The sequence below is a fragment of the Trichoderma asperellum genome, chromosome 4 (assembly GCF_020647865.1).
Source record: "Trichoderma asperellum chromosome 4, complete sequence".
NCBI lineage: Eukaryota > Fungi > Ascomycota > Sordariomycetes > Hypocreales > Hypocreaceae > Trichoderma > Trichoderma asperellum.
Genome location: NC_089418.1, coordinates 1,605,563 through 1,627,675, shown reverse-complemented (window position 1 = coordinate 1,627,675; position 22,113 = coordinate 1,605,563). Strand labels below are relative to the sequence as shown.

Sequence of the window (22,113 nt, the reverse complement as noted above, 5' to 3'; positions counted from 1 at the left end):
ACGCAAGTGGTGCTTGGCGCCACAGCTGCAAGTGGGAGGTTTCAGGGCTGGAAGAAGCTCCGAAAAGAGGCTACATCCACCCTTGGGATTCGGCATGAGGGATCCCTTTGATGACGATGAAGCCCTCTCTGGGTGGCTGGTTGCTATAAAAATCGAGGTGGCTGGAGCGGCTACTGCAAGGGCCGCGCTGGACACTAGACACGCTGAAGACCTCACTGGCTCAGAGCTTGGTTGGCGCTGTGGGCTAGTGGCCCGAGTGCTGTGTCTCAGCCCCGCCCAGCGTCTCGTTAGCAGCGTGGACGGGGGGCGGTGCCCTGTCAACGGAGGCTGCTTGTGCTCTGGCTGAGACCAGTAAACAGACATGGCGATCGATCGGCAAGATCAAATGGCCTCTGGCCGCCCTGCAATGCCGGATTGCACATGGCATTGAAGGTCTGGTCTCACCAGACGAGCTTTGTTTGTGTTGCCGCTTCAGCTAATGCAGCCTCCCAGACCCGTGTGCATTCTGTAGCACTGCAGGTGCCGCACGACAGACACAGACAGGCAATGCTGCTCAATTGTAATCACCACTCCCACTCCCACTCTCGCGCCTACGCATCCCCTCCTCTCACGCACATCACCCCCCAATTATCTCTCTGCTCCATAGCCCAGCCCAGCAGCTGACGTCGCCCTGCCACCCAAGCCAAGCCGCCCAAAAAAAAAATTCCGTCTTGCAGACAAATGCGATCAAAACAGGGAACTCTTCTCCGTAACGGCCGTCAAGAGTGGACTTAGGGCACCGCATCTCCCTCGCTGTGCATCTCAGGAGGCGTCAGCAGCGGGTATAGACAGCCTTTTTGTTCTTGATTTTCGGCCCCCACATCCCTGTCATGCTCCGTGCTCAATGCTAACATCGGTTTTCTCAGATTGCGGATCGGGATATATTTTTCTTTACCTAAACGCAGCCCCTCCTTGTTGATAGACGGTGTAGTCCGACCGCATCATTGATATATAAGGGGAGATGCCAGACTAGCGGTCACACTTTCGCTTGCATTGGGTAAGGGGACTCGTGCTTCGAAAATCATATTCCCAAGTAGTACAGACCAGGGGCCATATTGCTTGTAAGACCATTGCCGGAGTGGTAAGTAGGATGCTAACCAGCAGATCCTCATCGCCAATCGTATCGATGTTAGATACGAGGTCGCACGTCACACAAACCAAAGCCTCTCCAATGCATTGAGACTCGATCGTGGCTGAGTACGCCCTTCTCACGCAAGCAGCGATTAATCGATATTCGTATGCACGTAATATTAGGGCGCAAAAACCTTTTACATTCTCTTTATAACTCTCGTCTACCAATCACAGCCCTTGGCCAGAAGCTCGGCAAGCTGCTCCAGGTTCTTCTTATCCGTCTCGTCGAACCCATTCAGGACGGCGCAGTCAACGTCAATGATTGCGACGACTTTATCGCCCGATACGATGGGAACCACAATCTCGCTCTTGCTTTCACTGTCACACGCAATATGACCGGGAAACTTCTCCACATCCTCGACTAGTTGCGTGGTCTTCGTGGCCGCAGCAGCACCGCATACTCCTCGTCCAAACGGGATCGTCTGGCAGGCAACTTTTCCCTGGAATGGTCCCAGAATGAGCTGATCCTTGGCCGTGGGATCTAGGACATAGAATCCTGGAATGAAGCAATGAGCATAAGTCCTCGGATACACAGATGGAGTGGATGAATGGTCACTTACCTGCCCAGTTTACTTCATTGCTCGGGGCGGCAAGAGACTTGTATGCATGCCATAGTAGTGAGGCTGCGTTAGACAGGTTACTAGTAGAAACCGCCTCATGTCAATACGATGAGGCTCATGTAAAAGACGCTCTGCTCTCTCTATATGATGCCGATCACCTACCAGACCTGTTACCACCAGAGGAGCCACATGTTAGCCGTCGTAGACGCGGTGAAGCGGTAGAAGAAAGGAGATTGACGAACCCAGTTGCGCTGACCGTAAAAGAGCCCTTCGGCCTGTAACAGCACCTGCTCATATGCATCATCCTTGGTGACGCCGTCGGCAAAGTTGGACGCATCGGCGTGGACCTGCAACATTCAGGTGAGCATACCAGCCTCCCTTCTCCATCGTGCTCTCGCTAGCACCGGGGCCCTGAACAAACCATGGCTCCTTTTTTTCCTGGTGTTCTCCTTTATCCCTGGCGACAATAAGAACCTTCTTTCCTTGGCGTTTGTCAAATCTCCTTTTCAATCTCACAGATCGGTAACTGCTGGTTTCGAGATCCAAAGCCGGTTTTCTCGAAGGATGTGGGAAAAGCCATGAGTTGACTGATTAGTCACCGAAAACTTCGAGATGGGGAACCCACTCAGCAAGAGTCGGCACAGCGAGTCAGTGGAGGGCAATTGACGCCATCGGAACTACCCGGTGGAGACTGGACTGTGTGTCTTGAAGAATTGGTTGTGTTTAGCGCGGATAGCGAAAGGAGGAGACCTATGTCTTGCTAACATGAAGAGCAAAAACTGTTGCATTGTACAGGCGATGTCGACGTCGTTGCCTTCAAAAGATGCCACTATCTTATCTGATAAGCTACATGCAGTCCATGAAGCAAAGAGCGCCGCCACTCTTTCGAGCTGGCTGTCGAATTCTCTTTCTGACACGTCGCTATTCCACCATGTATGGAGCCCAAAACGGATATCAACGGTGGTCAAGTCTCACTTTCTTGCGAGACAGGTGCGGTGAGCAGGCGCCCACTTCAAGCTAAAGAAGCAAGCCACATCGCTTAACAGGAAAGCCAGGAACATGAATCTATGGACCGCCATCGGGAGAAATCTGGATTCGGCGCTTAGAAGTCGATCCCGAGATTAGCATATACCTACATGTATAGCTCCCGGAGCTCTGCATCCCTATCCATCACAGGTGTATAAGCATGCCCAACGTCACACAGTAGCAGTGCAGCGGCACAATTCCAATATCAGCTCTAGAGGCAGTATTTATATGGTAGGTAACTTCATGTTACCATATATACATGGCAGTCTAGACCCCGTAACATGCCTTATACATGCCTGCACGTGAAAAATTACCGAGTACATGTAACCTCAGCAATTCTATCCAGATTAAGTCAAGATACTATACTACATGTACATATGTCTGACGTATTATAAATCTCAACCACCAGGAGCTGTAAACAGAAGATAAAAATAACACTGATGGAACAGAATTTCTTCAGATACATCAGCTATTTTTTTTTTTTTTTTTTTTTCATTGTTGTTTATATAACCATTGAATTCGACGTGCTTGCGGCGCTTTGAGTAACCGTGCCAAATCTGTGCCTGGGCAGGCGACTAATATTTTAGCAGCTGGTAAAACACCGGCATCAATATATGACACGAGCCTTCTTCTAGTCCATCTGCGTCCTGCAACCCAATTACCTTTCAGCTAGACGGTTATAGACATGATATTAGGCCCTCGTTCATTCTTTTTGTTTTATTTATGATTTGACGGCGTCGGAGGCGGTGCAGTTGCCACAATGAGTTATCGAGTCACGCAGCGATGCGGCTTAACAGCGCAAAGGACATGGCTCTTTAGCCCTCAACTCCTCGCCGCGCAGTCGCGCAGTCTACACACCAGCCGATCCGTATGTCAAACAAGAGCTGCTGCTCCTACTACTAACAAGAGCTTTCGTCCCACTACCAAGCCGCAGAGGCCTATAAACGCGGCTATTAACCCTCCTGCTTCGACTCGCCCTCCGCCGCTGGAAGCCGTTGAACCGCAGTCATCAAAGATCAAGTATTACTTCAAGCTGGGCAAAGCCTATGTAATCTTTTTCAAGGATGGCGTGAAAGCTATCATGGCGAACCGCAGGTTGGTAAACGAAAAGATCAAGGCCTTGCCAAGCGGAGAGCGGCCATCAATTTTCAAGCCGCACCACATTCCCAGCACATTCTCACGCGCAGATTGGGTGCTGCTATGGCGAACCAGGCATGATCTGATGCGATTGCCCCTCTTCGCCCTGTTTTTCATCATTGCCGAGGATCTGACACCTCTTTTGGTTGTCTTCCTGCCAGGGATCTTGCCGTATACATGCCGCTTTCCGAGACTACTAGGCATCACGCGAGAGAAGGCTGAGCAACGGCGTAAAGCTGCCTTCAACGAATTGGAGGGCCAACACCCTCATGGTGCCCTGAGTCCAGGAATTACGAAGAGTGTAGCGCACCGGCACCTCCTCAAGTCTTTAGACCTCTCAGGCAGGATGTGGGATCGCCTTGGATTCACTCCCCCCGGCATGTGGGCTATCAAAGGCAGACTACGCATGATATTCTTGGAAATCGACGATCAGCGGCTACTCCAAGATGGCGGCCCATTGGGCCTCGAAGCTGAAGAGCTTCGAATCGCTTGTTCTGATCGGGGTATCAACATTCTTGGCAAGAGTGAGACGGAGCTTAAAACGAAACTTGGCGATTGGCTACGGTTGACGGCAGCGGAAGATCTGGGAGAGCGGAGGCGACGCATGGCGACGTTGCTGCTGACAAGGTACGTGCTGCTTCTATTATACAAAGCTGGGCTCAGGCGGGCAAGATCTAACTGACGTGTAATGCATGTATGCAGACCTGAAAACTGGCCTCAGCAGCGCGATTTCCCCGTTCCCGAGTGGGAGCTGTAAATTATAATACTTCAAGTTTAGATCCAAGACAATCTTGGCGCAGGCTCGGCAGAGTGGCCTTTGGTACAACATGCCTGCCATGCTAAGGTATAGATGAGAAACCCATTATTCTCATTACTGTTGCATCAAAATTGCGCATGGAGCCTTAATTGATTCATCCGTTGGCTATTTTCGAGCTGTATATTAGATGTATTTTTATAGCGATTGGAGCTAGATCTTAGATGGCGCGATCGATCTCATCTCAACATCCGCGGTTCGCAGCATACCTACGCTTTCCCACTCAGCCAATTCTTCAGTCACATGAACTTACAATAAACAAAAGATTCGCCTGATTATCCCAATGCGCTCGGCTATGCCGTTTCTAAATCCCACGTGCAAAATCCGGGGCCCCGAGCATGCGCCACCCCGGGGTAAGCCCCCACGCAAGAGATGAGCCAGATGCAGCAATCGCAAAGCACCGCGTAACCTCGAACCAGAGCACGAGCTTCAGGGCAAAGACCCCGAGCTGCTTTCGCCTACGTAGATCTTTTTCCTCCTGGCTATTTGATCTAACCTAGCCAGTCCCGTTTGCCGGTTCATACATACAAACATGTGCCATCCAGAGGGAAAAGGACAAAACACTAAGTCCCAACAAAGTAATTGAGCTGCAGCCATCCGCATCCATGGCCCGCCGAAAATGATGATGTCAGCAACTTCGGCCGAGGCTCGCATCACATGCGCGTCCCATCAGACGCATCCATCCATTCCGGCTAATACTGAACCAACTACCTATTAAAGATTGAACCAACCTCTTCCCTCTTTTTTTTCTCTTGAATTCATTCTAAAGCGCTACTCGTATACCCTCTCCTCAGCTCTTCTCCGCCCATCATCGCATTTACCAGATTCCTCGCCGCCCACCATGTCTCTCAAGAACGGTAAGCCCATTCCCAGCCAACAATAGCAAAAGCTCAAAAGGCTAATCTGTTGCGCGCGCGTGCGCTCTCTCCCTCTCTCGCAGACGCCTTCCCTTCCTCCGAGGCCTTCGAGGCCATCAACGCCGCTCTCAGCAGCGACGATGCCGGCCGCAAGGATGCCATCAAGAACGGCAAGGCTGTCTTTGCATTCACCCTTAAGAACAAGGCGGGTGAGACTGCCGACTGGCACATCGACCTCAAGGAGAAGGGCACCGTTGGCACCGGCCTCGGCGAGAACCCCAACGGTATGAACATTCTTCAATTTAGCATTTGGGGTTTTTTTTTGTAGTGCCTGCATGCTAACTGTGGCTCTCTCTCCAGTCACACTGTCTCTTTCCGACGAGGATTTCGGCAAGCTTGTTACTGGCAAGGCCAACGCCCAGCGTCTCTTCATGTCCGGCAAGCTAAAGGTCAAGGGCGACGTCATGAAGGCCACCAAGATGGAGCCCATCCTGAAGAAGGCTCAGACCAAGGCCAAGTTGTAAAGGCTGCGGGATGGGGGGGAAAAAAGAGAAAGAAAGAAACAAGCAAAAAGAAAAACAAATTACTAAACGGCATTTTTGTTTTATTAATGTATCATACCATCATTGTTACACGCTGCAGCCCACGGCTATCCCTGAGATATGCTGTTTGTTTTCCTTTTGCCCGCTGCATGAGCTGGGAGGAAATTGATTATATATAGTGCCTTATGAATGTCGGCATAGACGAGAATACCATACTCGGCTGGATACGTAATCTAGCTTGAAATTTTTGATCATTTTTCACATTAAATGTCTTTTTTTTTTCTTTAAACACTAGTCGCTCATCCCTTTAGAAACGAGCTGCAACTTTGCGGATAGCCTGCTTGGCTTCCTCACGTACTTCGCGCACAATCTCACCTGCAGGTTGCACTTTTGTCACCAGTCCAATGCCAGCACCTCTATAGATGTATTAAAACTCATCAGCAACAAGGTCTCTCCAAATCACAATACACCCCAACAAAGGGAGGGAATAGAGAGAGAGAGAGAGAGAAAAGAGAGGGAATGAAAACTTACGCCCAAGTATCAATCAATCGAGCGCTCTCTTCAGGAGGATAGTCTTCCTTCAAGCTCTTGTGGCAATCTTCAAACGACGCCCCGGCGAGAAACTTTTCATGTATGGGGCCGACAACGGCTCTGCCGTCATAAAGGGAGCCCCAAAGATCAGAATCGGCAATCTTGTCGTTGAAGGTGGATTTGAGCGTCGAGAGGGCGCCATCAACTGCATCGAGGACGATCTTCTTCCGGAACTCGGGTAGGATGCTTTCCTTGGCAACGATGAACTAGAGAGCTTTCTGTTAGCTTACATCGTCTCTGATGTTTTAACAAGTTTTTTTTTTAATTTCCTGTTTCAAAATGTGTGTATGCAATAGGGGGGTTTACAGACTCTTGTACCAATAACCACGCCATCAGCCTCTATTATATGCATTCGTTAGCACATCTCGTCTCATCTTATATATGTGACTTGCATGAAAACTTCAACTCACCAAGCGTCAGCATAGCCGCCACTCCCTTCCCGTTTGTAATGCCTCCCGTCGCAAAAACCGCAACGTCATAACCCCCCTCATCAACCAACTTCCTCACTTCAGACAACAACGGCACCACGCCCATCCCTCTTACATACTGATGTCCTCCCGCGTCCGTCCCCTGGGCGACAACCACATCCGCGCCATCTTCGATGGCTTCTTTCGCGGCCGTCGCGTTCCCCACCTGAATAAACACCCGTGGCGGCGTCTCAAGCCCCTTTAGCAGCCGAACAATCTCCTTCTGCGGCCGGATGCTCTCGTGAGGCGCGAAGAGCCACACCGCCGCGGGTTTGTGCTTCTGAATGATGGGCAGAGTCGTGACCTCGAAGTTGACGACGGATTTGTGGCAGGTAAGGAAGCCGGCGCCGATGCGGAGGTGGCCGGAGGGCGTGGTGGCGTCATCGCCGAGGAGCTGGCGGATCTTGATGAGCTCGGCATCAAGCCGAACGACTTGCGATGAGTTCTCGCTGAGATCTGCGATGCAGCCCAAGAAGCCTATCGAGTTTGATGTTAGTGTTTATTTTTTATCCTCTTAATTTTTTTTTTTCCTTTATTTATCTATTCGCTTTTGTTTATTTCATCTCGCGGTGTAATGTTGTTGCTTAGCTTTTACGCATGTCTGAATTAATAAGGCTATATCATCACATACCCAAACCACCCGCCTTGGACACTTCAGCTGCGAGTTCTGGACTGACAGGCCCCGCCATAGGCGCGCTGGCAATTACCGGAGTCTGCAGCCAGGGAAACCATTTCAAAACCTGTGAGGTGGACATCTTCTTAGCAAACATACACTTACTACCTAGCAGGTAGAAAAATGAGTCTAAACGTTTGTCTTGTGAAGAGCAAGGATGGGTTTACAAACAGGCCACTTATGTGATGGAGGGGAGACGACGTATATTTATGTGTGTAAGCTTTAAGCACCGGAGATGCTGAATCTGCTGATTAAAACAATTGTGGCTTCCCAAGGTTCGGAGCTTCCCAAGGTTGATTCCTAGGGCTTAGTCAACCCATTATTATGCATAAGCTGGCGAGCAGCATACCAAAAGCTGCCACCATATACCAGTCTCGAGAAACTATTTTCACTCGAACTACACGCTATAGGATTACGAGGCTAGGATGACGTGTGCCTAAATCATCAATAAATCATCAATTCTTCATTAGATTGCGTGACTTGTTTTGCCATCTTCTAGTAAATAAAATAATCCTGACTATACTTTTACTCATATATTTTCCTACTCTCTGTCATTCAGCTGAGGCGGCTTGTTGTTCAGGATCTCGTCAATCTCGGATAAAATCTCCGGCGTCAACTTGTCCACAACATCCAATGCCTTGACATTCTCATACACCTGCTCGGGGCTGCTGGCACCGGTGATGGCAGAGCTGACATTGTCGTTCTTGAGGACCCAGGCCAGCGCCAGAGCGCTCTGCTTGACGCCCAACCGATCGGCAATGGGCTCCAACTTGTTGACACGCTGGATGATCTCCTCCCAAGCCTCCTTCTTAGTGCGCTTCCAGTAGCCAGCGATGAAGGGGACCTCGGTCTGGGCGAAGCGGGAGTCGTCCGGAATGCCGTTCTTGTACTTGCCGGACAGGATGCCCTGGTACAGGGGCGAGAAGACGGTGAGGCCCAGGCCGTGCTGGCGGTACAGGAACTGGTAGTCTCCCTCGACCTTCGTCCGGTTGAGCATGTTGTACGCGGGCTGCTCCATCAGTGGACCGATCAGGCCCAGCCTGTCTGCCACGCGCCACGCCTCCGCAATCTCCACGCCGGTCCACTCCGAGGTGCCCCAGTAAAAGGCCTTGCCGGAGTCGATGATGTGGTTGAAGGCGCGGACAGTCTCCTCCATGGGGGTCTTGCGGTCGGGACGGTGGGCGTAGATGAGGTCGACGTATTCGAGGTCCAGGCGCTTCAGGGAAGCGTTGACACCCTCAACAATGTGCTTTCGGGAGAGACCCAGGTTGTTGACAGGGTTCTTGCCAAATGCACCACCCCAGTAGATCTATCATTGAAAGAAAAGAAAAAAGCGCCGAGCGTTAGCAGCAGATCTCTCGGACTTCATCTCCTGCAGCTATTCCTATACGTGGGAAGATTCGCAGTACCTTTGTGGAAATGACCAAGTCATTGCGGTTCCAGCCGTACTTCTTGATGGCCTCGCCCATAACAATCTCGGACTCGCCTCCGGCATAGGCTTCGGCGCAGTCAAAGAAGTTGACACCAGAGTCGTACGCAGCCTTCATGCATGCGTATGTACCCTCTGATAACCCACGGTTAGTAAGTTTCCTCTTTTTGCCTCTCTTTCATCTTCTCTTGGGCTTCCTTCTACACACCTCGGTCAACGTGGCCACCGTAAGTGAGCCATCCTCCTAGTGAAATGGACGAGACCTGGAGACCGGAGCGTCCCAGGAATCGGTATGTCATAGCGGGGAGTCCTTCAGGCTTAGCCATTGTGTCTGAGTTGAGGGGGGGTATCTCGTGATGCTGAGAAAATCAATGAGCTTCGAAATCATCACAATTCGCGGGCGGCACGTCCTTGTTTAAATACCCCGATCTACAGTCCATCCTAGCTTCCCCTCCCCCTCCTCAAGAGCTCCTGAGGGGCACTTTTGGTTCTGCAAATTATGAGTGGGGGACACAAGGAAGAGGGAATTCGGAGTTGGAACTATACACACTGTGGTGAATAATACGCACACAGGACGGGATTCATTCTTCTCAGAGGCTGCTCGTATTATTCGTTTATATGTGTGCGCATCGTCAATTCGTGATCCCAGTCACCTAGTCCCCCCCCTTGCCATGATGTGCTCTCAGCGTCAAACAGGCGGGGCGCCGTTTGTCCCGTCAAAGGTCGTATGTAGGTACATACATACAGGCCCGTGTCTTACGATGAGGTGTATTCTGGCGCCCTTGCAAATAGCCGCGGCCGTTAGCTTCAGTGGCTGTTGCGTGCTCGCATTAAGCGGCCGCGAATAACATTGATATGTCCGGATTTCTAAGCACTGAGGTAGCGCCGCGCTGGGTCTGAAGACGGAGAGACTTGCAGTGATTCCCATGGCTGTGGATCAGGCTAGTTGGCCTAAATGCAAGAGGTTGTGCAACTAATAGCATCGGCGCATCGGTATATCGTCACTATGTGCGTGTCACTGCGCAGGGCACCTTGATAGGCAAAGTAATTAACAACCTACTATACCTAGTAGGTTGACAAAGAGCTCACATAGCTTGCTTGTGGCTTTCGAATAAAAATGGATCACTCTCTAAAAGCAACGTCACTTTTTTTTTTTATTAACAACGATATGGCGCATATACAGTATACTGTATGTGTATATTCGGTGTTTTGCGGGCCCCAAGGTTGCGCCCAACTAGGAATATTTCTTCGAAGCCCAGTCTCTGAAACATCACTCTTTTGATTAACAACAGGATTGCTCATAAACACATACATCGTGATTTGTAGTCCACAAGGCTGCACTCAATTAGGGATATTTCTGCGAAGTGCAGAGCCAGAAAGCCCCTCCTCTGCGACGCTGCTGTAGGGTAGCCATGTAAAGTTGCGTCACAGCCAAGCCACCCCACGCAGGGCTCAAATTCAAGTCGCTAGGGAGTCCTATAAGATCTTGGGCGTTTAGATTGTACGGGCAATTGTTCAGCATTGGTTGATCGGAAACTATCGATCGATCCTACTGCAGTAGTCTATCGGTTAATATATAAGCCATATAAGGCCATTGACTCACTCGCCGACCGAATTACATCCTATCGCCATGTAATACGCGGAGAAGCTGTTAGCGTATACCTTAAATATAGGTATGTAGCGAGCATCACCATATTTCTGTGCCTGGTAGACTTGTTCAGTCTTTCCTTTCTCGCTCTATGTACTACGGAATTTTTGAGACTCAGGCGTTGCCCGGTAGCTGGAGACTGCATACTTCGCCGTTGGTGGCCAGCACGTCTTGCTCCATGCATGCGCCCCCAAAAAGGGAGAGGAAATAGTACTAGTCGCCTTGGGGAAGAATCAATATCCTCACTCGTCGGCCCAGAGACATGTAATACGACGGTCTCGGCCGTGCCTGGTAGAAGCATGGATTCACGGGCTCCACGATATTGCAACGGGCCAGCAACGGGCCAGCAGATACGGTACTACTGTATAGTATCCTGTAGGGGACCCGACTCCTACTGCAAGGGCAATAGGCACCTGAGTGTCACTCACATACATAGTATGCAGCGGCGTTGTGACGAGGCTAGTGCACTCAGGCGCAGCGTGCTATTCACAGCGGTAGCCAGTCATTGAGTGCCTCGTAGCCGACGGCGCTGCATGCGGGGATGAGGATGCGACTCGAGGGCCGCGTTCAGTGGGTATATGAGTTGGAGGAGCTGGAGCTGGATTATTGAATACAGGCGCGCATTGGCCTCGACGTGGATAATTAACGAGGGAGCCACTTTGCGAGAGCCCCGTTGCCGCGACACGACACGACACCGCGAACGATGCACGATGCATAAAGATGGCCTCCAATACTCCATACATCGTATCGGGTTCGCTCAAATCACGGGGGACGGATCCGGCAAAATGTCTGCGGAACTCGTACGAGCCAGACGGGTTCCAGCAGCATCACTACCGCCAGTTAATAACGCAATATGGATCTTTAATAAGATGGCACTTGCTCAGATTTAAGGTAGCCAAGGTCCGGCGTAGTGTCGTCGCCCATATCCGCTTTATTACGGCATTGCCTAGGCACAGAGGCAGGTAGGTGGTAGCATTCCGTGCCTGGCCAGTCGTCCTTTGCCCGGGATTTTAGTGAGAACAATTAGCAAATAAATTTGGCGGTAAGGGGTCAGTAAAGCGTCGGTCATTAGCGACAAAGAAAGCTCGGATAACTACTAGCACCATCGATTAGCCAGGGGGAGCTTCATGAACAGCTCCGTATAGCAAACCTCTGCTATCATTGCCGTGGAGACGCGGATGGGGCCTCTCGTCTAACGGGGCTGGGACGCTGATTCTACTTGTACAGGCAGGATCAGGGACCGTTCGTTAAAGCTTGGCCGTCGCTGCTACTACTAGTACATAATAGCAGTATGGAGTAGCAATATGCACTTGGCTGGCTTCTCCACACAGTAGTTTCTGCTAGTAGCAGGTGTAGATTGTCACCATAATGCAAGCTTGGACGACACCGGAACTCAAAAGCTTGAATGCATGAAGCAAAACAATGATTGGGGTAGATGGAATGCGAGGGCGAGGCGCAGGATTTCTCTCGGCTCGACAATGGCAACACGTCTCGCTGCACTCGGCTGGACGATGGCCAATGCCAAGAAACGACTCGGATCACCATCGGCGCCGCCAGCGGAGGGGGCCAGGCTCGTGAACACGCAGACGAGGAAGCTGCTTGCTTGGAAGCGAAATGGCGAAAAGGGCGACAATGCCGATTTTTATTGCCCGCAGAGTTATTTTGATGCCTGGTAGGGCTTACGCAGGTTGCAACTACCTGGCCACAGGGCACTTTGCGGCAATATGATTTTGGATTGAGTATCTGATCCTTTTTTCGCGTTTGGCGAGATTCCAAACCGGCTGCACGTGTCCTGTGCCCGTAATCGTCGCATTCACCGCAGCGCTCTGTTCTTCGAGCTTGGTGGCCCAGCACCCAAATACCTCACCTTGTGCCCTGGCTCGCCACGCTGCGTTCAAGGATGAGCTTTCTGGATCTGAGCAAGCAAGAAGAAAAAAAAAAAAAAAAAAAGGGAATACGTACTATGTAAGAGAGTGCAAAAAAGAAGCCGAAAAAGGCACTTACTTACAGCGTCGCATGGTGACCAAGGTTCTTGCAAGCTCCATCCGTAGCTTCGTTTGCATTGTATTGGATCTTCTGCAAGGCCCTGCGCTCCAGTTCGCGTTCCTGGTACGCGGTGAAGCACCGTCCACCAAAGTAACTTGGGGGTGCGCGCCGTAGCCAGCAGGTACCTCACGCGCGAGTACCCAGTCGGTGAAGCGCAGGTACCGCGATACCAGCCTAGCACCGAAATACCGCGACCAAACCCCAGCCCAACCCAGTCCGAGTCCAGCCTTGGTGAAATCCCAGCCTGGTAGCGTCCCATTTTCCCCTTCACCCTTTCTCTCCTCCTTTCCTGCGTGCTGATTTTTGTTCCCGCTCGTTTCTCGCCAGCCATTCACAGGCAATCGAGCCAGCCATCCAAAACCCGCGAGACGGAACTGAAGTGGCAAACAAACTCAGATCCAGCAGCAATCGCGTGAGTCCAACTCTGCACTACTGCACATGCTAACCGCCGAGTGCCTGGATGCGGGCGAGGCAACGGTGCGAAGAAGCGCGGCTGCCGGTGTGGGTTGCGTTGCGTGGCGCGGTGTCGCCGGTTCCATGAGGGTGGCCTTCTAGTCTGGGCCTCGACACTGGCGCTGGTCTGCTCGCAGCAGGCGCTGGTGCGCTGTTCGCTGGCCCTCCAGGCGCTGCAGTGGACAACTTTTTGTGCAGCTGCACCGCCTAGCGTGTCCGGTCCAGCGCGGCCAGGCTAGTGGACCGCCCGCCACTCAGCGCTGGACAGTACACGGGACAGCCCCCAGGTTGGCTTGACCGCCCGCCCAGCCCCTGCCGAACCCCTGCTGGTCGCCTCAGCAGACTTTGCCTGGCCCCGAAATCCAGCGCCCCAGCCCAGCGGCCGTCCACTCACTCACTCCTTCGCCCTTTTCTGTCTCGATCGCCTTCCTCTGCATCTCCATTGCCATCATCTCCAGCACCGTCAATCGCCTCCATCCCCATCGCAGCTCCGCGCCGGAATGCTTGTTTCATCACGTCGTCGCTGACTGCTTGTATCCTTTTGGCCCTTCCCACAGATACCGGCCCTCTAATTTTCCGCCCCCTGTCCAGGGGCTGCCTTCGTTGCTCCCGAGCCTCGTCTGCCGACCGTTCGCCCGACCGGAAGTAGTCGACGGTCCTCCTCTCGCCTTCAGTCCTTGATCAATCCGAACCTCCATCGACATCTTGAGGAGCCGTATCGCGCACCGCAGCCATGGCTTCCTCATCGTCCAACGTCGTCGGCGTCCACTACCGAGTCGGAAAGAAAATCGGAGAGGGCTCCTTTGGTGTCATCTTTGAGGGTACCAATCTGCTCAACAACCAGCAAGTGGCCATCAAGTTTGTGAGTAGCAGAGCCGAGTCTATGGCATGCGGGTGTAGAAAGACGGAAACAATCGCGTCTTTCTTCGCTGTGGCCTTCAATTTTGGATTCGATTTTTTTTTACTGACCTGCTTTCTCGCAGGAACCTCGGAAGAGTGATGCACCACAGCTTCGAGATGAGTACCGCACGTACAAAATTCTCGTCGGTTGCCGTAAGCTATATATGCCAATCAATTTACACTTAATTCCAGTGTCATGGGCATTTGGATACTAACGAGACGCGCGTGTTCTAGCTGGCATTCCCAATGTCTACTACTTTGGACAGGAGGGTCTGCACAACATTCTGGTCATCGACCTGCTCGGCCCTTCACTGGAAGATCTTTTCGACCACTGCGGACGCCGATTCACGATTAAGACTGTTGTCATGGTCGCCAAACAAATGCTTTCTCGAGTCCAGACGATACACGAAAAGAACCTCATCTACCGTGATATCAAACCTGACAACTTCCTGATCGGACGACCGGGTACCAAGGCATCCAATGTCATCCACGTGGTTGATTTTGGCATGGCCAAGCAATACCGAGACCCCAAGACCAAGCAGCACATCCCCTACCGCGAGAGAAAGTCGCTGTCCGGTACTGCCCGTTACATGAGTATCAATACCCATCTTGGACGCGAACAATCTCGAAGAGACGATCTCGAGGCTCTCGGCCACGTCTTCATGTATTTCCTTCGCGGTGGCCTTCCCTGGCAGGGCCTGAAGGCTGCTACTAACAAGCAGAAGTATGAGAAGATTGGTGAAAAGAAGCAGACTACTGCCATCAAGGATCTTTGCGAAGGCTTCCCAGAGGAGTTCAACAAGTACTTGACGTACGTCCGAAACCTTGGTTTCGAAGATACCCCCGATTACGACTACCTCAGAGAGCTTTTTACCCAGGCCTTGAAGAACGCTGGTGATGTCGAGGATGGCGAGTACGACTGGATGAAGATCAACAAGGATTCGGGAAAGGGGTGGGACTCGATGAAGAATCATGGCGCCGCATACTTGCACAACCCAAACGCGCGCCCCGGTCCTTCTCAAATGGAGCTGCACAGTGGTCATCGTCCTGGGAATACCACCTCTCAACAGCAGGCTCCGATCACCGTCAGCCGTTTAAACGCCGCGCAGCCACCTCCTCCATCGCCGATCAAGCAGATGGGGAGCAAGAGAGATCGACCAAACGCCCAAGGCGGGCTGCAAGCCCAGCGCATGAGTGGAACAGGCCTTCGCGAAATGGGTACCCCGACTGGCTCAACTCAGGCCCAGTTCCAGAACAGCACCCAGAACCTGCCTCAGCCGATAACGACCCAGCCGGGCCCCATGGCGGCCGCGGGCCAGCCTAGCGGACGACCTGCCGAAGCCCCCCAGCCCAGCGGCTTCCAGAAATTCATCAAGACTATTTGCTGCGGCTAAAGTGAGCGTTTTTGTTTCAGCGAGTTTTTCGGGATTTATTTACCATGCATGGCTGCGACATTGTACCCCGACAATTTTATGTCGACGCCCCTCTTAATTCTACTGGAGATTTGGTTCCTTACAATATATACCTGCCAGCATGGCGGACATTTGTTCTCTGGATCCGAGCAACCGTGTGGCTTGGCCAGAGACTACATGGCAATTGCGAGCTGCAGGGCCTTTGACTAGAGAAAGACGATGGACCGTTCGAGGCGACAACGCTCTGGTTTGGAAACAAATAGCGAATCCATGTACTCCATACATTCACCACTTCCATGTCATAAACACCTACCACTCAATAGAAGAACCGCGGCACTGATTGGAGCACCATGTCCATTATGACCAACCGAGCAGGAGTTGAGATAGAAGAAAAAACGACAGACGGATACTGGTCTTGATTTTTAGGTTGGACTTGTTTTCCTTTTTTCTTTTTCATTTTTTTCATTTCCATTTTATTATTTCCTTTTTTTTTTCTTATGTCTGACATTCCATTACGACACCATACTACACCACTTTCGATGTGCAGCGCAGCAAGGCGCAGGATGGTCACGAAGGGCAGCATTGGGTCTGGTCCAGGTGTACTTTTCTTTTTACTCTTATTTGCACCGTCTATATAATAAGTCTTGCGAGATTTGCGAATCATGGAGTGGTGGAGAATGAGATAGAGATGGGAACGGGGGAAGAGCGAAGAGCGGGCAATGGAATGTGTATAGAGACGAATTCGAGATAGCAGCAGCATATGGCGTGAAGACAGTTGAGAAGTCGGCGAAGCTTTTTGTACGGAGGCGAGAAGATGTCTTTTGAGAGTTTGGGATCCGTCATTAGGTAGGGAGTTATTCATCGGTATACCTTGTAATGGAATTAGGATTGTCCAAAAACAACCAAAGAAAAGAAAAAAGAAAAAAAAAGAAGAAGAAGCGGCAAGACGAGTAGAAAGTATCAAAAATAATTGGAGCAATTACTATCAAATTTTTTCATTTCTTTCGATTTATCGTAACTACACTTTCGCATCCCACATTAAGTCGATTGGACCACTTCAACCCTTTTTTCATCATCGTATACTTTGGCTATGCACTATGACTGAGCTGCTCCCCGATACTTGAATCAGGAATGATGTATTGGTATAATATCCTCTTTTTCACAAATTCCACCACATTGTTTTGACAAAAGAATTTTTCCTCTCTTTTTCGCTCTATGTAGTAGTAGTAGCTCTCCTTCGTATCTCCTTTGTATCCATTTAGGTAAGCTTCTGCTTAATGAAGAAAGAGCGTAGATGAGACAGTTGCCATGCGCAGGTGGCGCCGAGGATGACGAGCTGAATAATGATCCATCGAATAACACGGGCGTTGGTAGACTCGGACTGATCTCTGAATTCGGCCTCTCGCTCCTGTAGATTGCACGTTCAGATTAGTTTACGGTCAAAAAGGTATATAGGATGGATATGAAAAAAAGGGGGGAGATCACTGACTCTTTGGAAAACTTGCTCCCTGCGAATGTCGTTTAATCTAGCATTGAGATCCTTGACGCGAGTAGTAATATCCTGCAGCTTGTCCTTGTCGTCGCTCTCAATCTGGCTGGTCTCGCCAATTACCATGTCGAGGCGCAGCTTGATGCCGCCGTTGGGGTTTGTCATGGAGAGCCAGCCTGTGCGGCCGCTGCTGGATGAGGGCATGAAACAGATCTTGTGGTCGCCAGCGTCGGCGGCAGAGAAGGTGAAGCGGCCGGAGGAGGTGCCTCGCTGGGAGACGACACGGTGGTTGTTATCGAAGATTTCCTACATGGTTCGTTGCGTTAGCCGGTGACATTGACACATCGCAGGTAAACAAAGCATCTTTTATTGCCTCGTTTTATAAAGGTGGCAAAACGAAATTGGCCTTGCGTGCGCACATACCTCGACAGTGATGTAGATGCTGATGCCCTGGTGCTGCTGCCACTGGTTCGCTCTGTCATCCCACTCCTCGGCGGAGTAGTGGCCCACGACGAGGGTGTCCTTGGGGAGCTCTTCGTAGAAACACTTGGGAGTGCCTCCATCGACGTAGAAGTACAGGGCTTGCGCCGCAGCCACGAAGGTTGCGAAAGAAAACAGGGACCTCATGTTGGCGTTCGTGCAGAGGGGAGCTCTGTTGCTATGCAGGTACAATTGGGCCACCGGATTCTCCTTTGCTCCCAGGTCTTTCGCTCTATTAGACAGAGGCAAAAAGATGTAGTCCTCTGCGAGGGAATTGCAATTGAAGCCCTGTCGCCTTGTTGCGGAGGGAAAAAGATGGATGCAATTGCCGTCAAGCCTCCCTTCGAGATTGTACGGCGGTCACTTTCGACTCGAGCAGTCCCTCCACGGGAAGCTGCCACGTTCAAAGAATCCAGGGGTCTGCGGGCGCCCAGCGGAGTCACGTGCTTGCGACAAGCCGCCAAACGCGCTTTTCCAGAACCACTGGGTTAAACTATCCAACTGTAATCCATCAGCCTTGCGCTTTGACTGCTTTTTTCAACCTGTTATACTTTTCCCTCCTCTTCTTAGATCATCGCTGCATTCAATTTCAAATATTGCGCACATCCGACCCCGACGATCGCCTGCATCCCATTTAACCAAATATTCTCTTTCCGACTGGATACCATTATTTTCTCTGGATTTCCGCTTTCGAGACAATAGAGCGATGACGGCATAAATTCTCCCCCATCGCTTCTCGCATCTCATAACGACACCCCGATAATCTCCTCCATAACACAATGGCATCCTCCGACGTCCGCGACGTGCTCAACCTCCCCGAAGGCGCTGCTGGCGGTCCTCGCCCCTCCAAGAAACAGAAAGTCTCAGCGCCGCGTCCCAACCTTAAAGGCCTTGCGCGCGAGGTTCACAATCTGGGCGGTGACAACCCCATCGCCATTGTTCCAGAGGTCACGCAGTTCAAGAAACGTCGCTTCATTAGCCGTAAACCAGCCGCGCGGTGGGAGCTGAGGCCATTCCGGAATTCTGGGAGAACGGATGCAAGTCTGACGTTGAGGCATTGGAGGAGAGTTGAAGAGGGAAAACAGCCTTCTGCTACAGTGCGAGGTGAGGGACAGGCTGGAGAAGATGACGTGTCTGGATCAAAGGGCGAAGAGGAGATTGAAGATACGTTATATGCCAAGTATAACGTTCAGGTCTCTGTACCGCAGTACAGTGATGACCAGTATCATCAAGTCCTGGAGAATCCTGACTGGTCCAAGGAGGAGACGGATTACTTGATGGAACTAGTGCGCGATTTTGATATAAGGTGGCCCCTTATATGGGATCGCTATGAATGGAGTCCACCAGCTACCAACGGAGAGGCTGATGCTGATGGCGACGAGAGTAAGGCTATCGTCCCGGCTACACGATCTCGCTCAATGGAGGACCTCAAGGCGAGATACTACGAAGTGGCATCAAGAATGATGGCCGTTCAAAAGCCCGTCCAATACATGACACAGCCTGAATTTGCGCTGCACGAGCTGATGGCACATTTCAACCCACAACAGGAAAAGCTGCGTAAAGATTTCGCGCTCAATTCCTTTGGGCGATCCCGCGAGGAAGCTCGTGAAGAAGAGTCATTGCTATTGGAGATTAAACGGATATTGGCTCGAAGCGATAGATTCAACGAGGAACGGAGAGAGCTATATAACCGCCTTGATTACCCCCATGCAGAGCAGGACATCAATACCTTTAAATCATCGACCGGCTTGCAGACATTGCTTCAAAACTTGATGACTGCCGATAAATCTAAAAAGCGAAAGTCTATTATGGGTGGCGAGGCACCTACGCCTTCTGGCCAACCCACACCCCAACAGGCAGCTCCAGATAGTGCTAGACGGGATAGTGCCGCGGCTTCTACTGGTCCACGAGACTCTGCGCCGGCGGCGGCACCTACTACTGGCAACAAGAAAGCTCAACAGCAGCAGCAACAGCAACAACAGCAGCAGCAGCAAGCCCAACAAGCCTCACAACAACCGTCTCAGCCACAAGAGCGCAAGAAGCTTACTGAACAAGAGGAGATGATCTACGGTGTCACACACCATGAACGCTTAGGCTCTGGTCCTACATTCCGGACAGAAAAGATCAACAAGCTTTTCTCTCACAAATCAAACCAGCAGCAACTGCGTATCACCAATACCCTCAACGAGCTGGATGTTCCTGCTAAACTGGCTATGCCTACAGCGGCGACGACTCACGCATTCGAACAGCTTCTGGCATCCGTGAATAGTCTTCTTGACGCCCGGAAGGTAACCGATAAGATTGACGCGGAGATCAAGCTGGAACTGGCCAAGAAGGCGGAACGTGAAAAGGCTGCCGGCCTTCAAGAGGCCGAGAAATCTGAGGACGCTGATGATGGCGACGCTAAAGACGACGCGGCTGCAGCAGATGAGCCCCCCAAAGAAGAAGATAATCAGGGTGGCGCCGAAGAAGCTGATGCCGCAGACGAGGAAAAGGGCGACGATGAGGACGCCGCACCGTCTGACGAAGCGACAGCCCAGCCGTCTGTGGAACAGGACGATGACGACAACGCGGCGGACAAAGGGGAAAACGATCAGTTGGAGAGTGCGGGCCCTAAGCGAAGTGCTAGCGTGCTGAGCGATAAGAGCGACAAGACTGCGAAGAGACAGAAGAAGTGATTGATCTTTGCCTTTGGTACCTCACAAGTACCGGTACTTAGCTTTACGCGCCCAACCTGCCATCGTTGTCATTTCGGGGTTTATTAGCAACGGGAATTGATCCCTGTTTTGTTCGCTTGCTTCTGGGGGGGAGGAAAAATAAGGTGTCTGGCGTTGAAAAGCGAGATTTCATCTACGAGATGTGCGGAGTGTGAGAATCCACTTTGGCAAACAAATGCCTATGCATGCGTAACTTAGCACGCATGACGGATTCAATAAACTGTCAACAGCATTTATTTAGCGGCTATTGATGTTTACCCTTGGCTATATGACGGCGCTTGGGCGGAAATGAGCATGCACATTAAACCCGATTCGCTCCATATTGAGCGTGATATGTTGGGTGGGCGCTTCTGTTTGTTTCGAAACAACTTATTTTTTTAATTCTTACCTACGAGATTAGTTGCTCCTCTCACTTGCCTAAGCGAAGAAGCGCCCTCCCCTGAGGTCTCAGAATAGGCCTCGGGAAAGAGAGAGAGAGAGAGAGATGCTGCAGGTTCCCAACGTACGGTGACGTCTGTGTGGGCGCGTGAAAATTAGAGGGGGGTGATAAGGAGGGGGTCATCGAGGCCATTCACACATAGTGTGCGTCTGATATTGCTCCTTGCGGCGCGTACCCGCGAATTAACATGCGTATGGAGTAGAGTTATCAGAATACTAAACAAGATATGGGGCTTCGACTGGGGGGTGAAAGACCAATTGATGAAGGCAAGTCCGAAGGGAGAGAGGGAGAGAGGGATATGATAGCGTCTTTGACGGCTTCATGAATGATGTTACAATAAAGCTCATGCCCTTTTTAGACAGTTGCATTGAGGCTATATCTTAATATAGCAATCTTTAAATATAGCAACGTCGTCTTTTCTAAATATAACACCTCGCCCCTGATCTCGCGTAGAATAGAAACAGGAATCGAGATGGCTATATCTGGACTTTTACGAACTAGCATCTGGAGGACCTAGGGGGGGTAGCACAGAGATGGGCAGAGAATGATGGAGGGGCGTGGATGAAGCGAGAAGAGAGGTTCACCATGGTACCGCGAGCACGAAATGGAAATATTGGGATGCTTGCCATGGGACTCTCTCGCATGGGCATGCTGTCGGTGGGACTTTTGATACGCCTGCAGGGAACTTGACAAGACGAGACAGAAATAGAAACAAATCAATAAGAATCATTATACATCCGCTCGCTCTCTCTGCATCAAGGTGGAGAAGCAGAAGTGTTGGCGTCTCCAGTATCACGATAAATGGTTCTCATGGGCGGGTATGAGGGTTGGTCCCTTGATGGTGTGTTCACGGGATGAACCATGGAGAACGAATGGGGGCCAATATGCAAGGTCCCAAGATGATGCCGTGCATGAGCCTGATGATAAAAATAGACAGGATGCCACCCTACTCTGTTTTCATTTATTTATACATTTGCAACTGCCGCTCAGGGGTGAAGCGAATAATTGAGATTCGAGGGCCAGAGATTCGAGGGCAGAAGCGGAAACGTTCTAGAAGTTGCGTGCCTTATCGCCAGCGCTTATTAGTTAAGCGGCTATTTAGAGAGACATTATTGGGCAGAGCAAGGAACGGGTGGGGCGGGCAGAGATGGTGCTGGGAAATAATCTGATGGCCTACCACTTTGGTTTCCTCACTTCCCCTGGCATGCTGCAAGTCTCTTAATGGAGAACATATCCGATGAACCCTGTGATCAGATGGCTATT

At 51.1% G+C, this 22,113-nt stretch overlaps 8 protein-coding genes across 8 annotated transcripts; 4 read left to right on the top strand and 4 right to left on the bottom strand.

The window, feature by feature from the left end:
• Window positions 1–1,282: 1,282 nt before the first annotated feature.
• On the bottom strand, window positions 1,283–2,532 carry TrAFT101_006954 (uncharacterized protein). Its single transcript, XM_024908544.2, has 6 exons — window positions 2,496–2,532; window positions 2,152–2,434; window positions 1,973–2,077; window positions 1,893–1,897; window positions 1,731–1,810; window positions 1,283–1,666 (listed from the first exon to the last, which is right to left on the bottom strand). The coding sequence occupies exons 2-6, from the start codon at window positions 2,152–2,154 to the stop codon at window positions 1,332–1,334; spliced, it is 528 nt and encodes a 175-aa protein (XP_024758605.1). The 5' UTR covers window positions 2,155–2,434; window positions 2,496–2,532; the 3' UTR covers window positions 1,283–1,331.
• An 863-nt stretch (window positions 2,533–3,395) lies between these two features.
• Window positions 3,396–4,979, top strand: TrAFT101_006953 (uncharacterized protein). The gene is made up of 2 exons (XM_024900689.2): window positions 3,396–4,520; window positions 4,596–4,979. The coding sequence occupies exons 1-2, from the start codon at window positions 3,517–3,519 to the stop codon at window positions 4,648–4,650; spliced, it is 1,059 nt and encodes a 352-aa protein (XP_024758604.1). The 5' UTR covers window positions 3,396–3,516; the 3' UTR covers window positions 4,651–4,979.
• A 459-nt stretch (window positions 4,980–5,438) lies between these two features.
• On the top strand, window positions 5,439–6,327 carry TrAFT101_006952 (uncharacterized protein). The gene is made up of 3 exons (XM_024905389.2): window positions 5,439–5,564; window positions 5,648–5,848; window positions 5,925–6,327. The coding sequence occupies exons 1-3, from the start codon at window positions 5,549–5,551 to the stop codon at window positions 6,086–6,088; spliced, it is 381 nt and encodes a 126-aa protein (XP_024758603.1). The 5' UTR covers window positions 5,439–5,548; the 3' UTR covers window positions 6,089–6,327.
• On the bottom strand, window positions 6,264–8,002 carry TrAFT101_006951 (uncharacterized protein). The gene is made up of 5 exons (XM_024900684.2): window positions 7,796–8,002; window positions 7,108–7,641; window positions 7,008–7,036; window positions 6,638–6,903; window positions 6,264–6,522 (listed from the first exon to the last, which is right to left on the bottom strand). Exons 1-5 carry the CDS (start codon window positions 7,932–7,934, stop codon window positions 6,414–6,416), a joined length of 1,077 nt encoding a protein of 358 aa, XP_024758602.2. The 5' UTR covers window positions 7,935–8,002; the 3' UTR covers window positions 6,264–6,413.
• A 269-nt stretch (window positions 8,003–8,271) lies between these two features.
• Window positions 8,272–10,060, bottom strand: TrAFT101_006950 (uncharacterized protein). Its single transcript, XM_066127921.1, has 3 exons — window positions 9,475–10,060; window positions 9,247–9,401; window positions 8,272–9,146 (listed from the first exon to the last, which is right to left on the bottom strand). The coding sequence occupies exons 1-3, from the start codon at window positions 9,590–9,592 to the stop codon at window positions 8,379–8,381; spliced, it is 1,041 nt and encodes a 346-aa protein (XP_065984034.1). The 5' UTR covers window positions 9,593–10,060; the 3' UTR covers window positions 8,272–8,378.
• Window positions 10,061–12,930: 2,870 nt separating this feature from the next.
• On the top strand, window positions 12,931–16,702 carry CKI1 (bifunctional choline kinase/ethanolamine kinase cki1). Its single transcript, XM_024900591.2, has 4 exons — window positions 12,931–13,372; window positions 13,971–14,275; window positions 14,397–14,466; window positions 14,548–16,702. Exons 2-4 carry the CDS (start codon window positions 14,147–14,149, stop codon window positions 15,705–15,707), a joined length of 1,359 nt encoding a protein of 452 aa, XP_024758599.1. The 5' UTR covers window positions 12,931–13,372; window positions 13,971–14,146; the 3' UTR covers window positions 15,708–16,702.
• Window positions 16,697–18,131, bottom strand: TrAFT101_006948 (uncharacterized protein). Its single transcript, XM_024910703.2, has 3 exons — window positions 17,638–18,131; window positions 17,215–17,520; window positions 16,697–17,133 (listed from the first exon to the last, which is right to left on the bottom strand). The coding sequence occupies exons 1-3, from the start codon at window positions 17,839–17,841 to the stop codon at window positions 16,984–16,986; spliced, it is 660 nt and encodes a 219-aa protein (XP_024758597.1). The 5' UTR covers window positions 17,842–18,131; the 3' UTR covers window positions 16,697–16,983.
• Window positions 18,132–18,218: 87 nt separating this feature from the next.
• On the top strand, window positions 18,219–21,224 carry SWC4 (swr complex subunit). The gene has a single exon (XM_066127920.1). The coding sequence runs from the start codon at window positions 18,474–18,476 to the stop codon at window positions 20,370–20,372; it is 1,899 nt and encodes a 632-aa protein (XP_065984033.1). The 5' UTR covers window positions 18,219–18,473; the 3' UTR covers window positions 20,373–21,224.
• The last annotated feature ends 889 nt before the right edge of the window (window positions 21,225–22,113 follow it).

Coding starts and splice junctions, on each gene's coding strand:
- SWC4 (XM_066127920.1), top strand. CDS start 18,474: ATGGCATCCTCCGACGTCCGCGACGTGCTCAACCTCCCCGAAGGCGCT.
- TrAFT101_006950 (XM_066127921.1), bottom strand. CDS start 9,592: ATGGCTAAGCCTGAAGGACTCCCCGCTATGACATACCGATTCCTGGGA. Junction 9,402..9,474: donor CGGTGGCCACGTTGACCGAG/GTGTGTAGAAGG, acceptor GTGGGTTATCAG/AGGGTACATACGCATGCATG. Junction 9,147..9,246: donor ACTTGGTCATTTCCACAAAG/GTACTGCGAATC, acceptor TTTCAATGATAG/ATCTACTGGGGTGGTGCATT.
- TrAFT101_006951 (XM_024900684.2), bottom strand. CDS start 7,934: ATGTTTGCTAAGAAGATGTCCACCTCACAGGTTTTGAAATGGTTTCCC. Junction 7,642..7,795: donor GTCCAAGGCGGGTGGTTTGG/GTATGTGATGAT, acceptor CAAACTCGATAG/GCTTCTTGGGCTGCATCGCA. Junction 7,037..7,107: donor GGCGGCTATGCTGACGCTTG/GTGAGTTGAAGT, acceptor TGCATATAATAG/AGGCTGATGGCGTGGTTATT.
- TrAFT101_006952 (XM_024905389.2), top strand. Junction 5,849..5,924: donor CCTCGGCGAGAACCCCAACG/GTATGAACATTC, acceptor CTCTCTCTCCAG/TCACACTGTCTCTTTCCGAC.
- CKI1 (XM_024900591.2), top strand. CDS start 14,147: ATGGCTTCCTCATCGTCCAACGTCGTCGGCGTCCACTACCGAGTCGGA. Junction 14,276..14,396: donor AGCAAGTGGCCATCAAGTTT/GTGAGTAGCAGA, acceptor GCTTTCTCGCAG/GAACCTCGGAAGAGTGATGC. Junction 14,467..14,547: donor CAAAATTCTCGTCGGTTGCC/GTAAGCTATATA, acceptor CGCGTGTTCTAG/CTGGCATTCCCAATGTCTAC.
- TrAFT101_006954 (XM_024908544.2), bottom strand. Junction 1,667..1,730: donor CAATGAAGTAAACTGGGCAG/GTAAGTGACCAT, acceptor GCTTCATTCCAG/GATTCTATGTCCTAGATCCC.
- TrAFT101_006953 (XM_024900689.2), top strand. CDS start 3,517: ATGAGTTATCGAGTCACGCAGCGATGCGGCTTAACAGCGCAAAGGACA. Junction 4,521..4,595: donor GCGACGTTGCTGCTGACAAG/GTACGTGCTGCT, acceptor GCATGTATGCAG/ACCTGAAAACTGGCCTCAGC.
- TrAFT101_006948 (XM_024910703.2), bottom strand. CDS start 17,841: ATGAGGTCCCTGTTTTCTTTCGCAACCTTCGTGGCTGCGGCGCAAGCC. Junction 17,521..17,637: donor GCATCTACATCACTGTCGAG/GTATGTGCGCAC, acceptor CGAACCATGTAG/GAAATCTTCGATAACAACCA. Junction 17,134..17,214: donor GGGAGCAAGTTTTCCAAAGA/GTCAGTGATCTC, acceptor TGCAATCTACAG/GAGCGAGAGGCCGAATTCAG.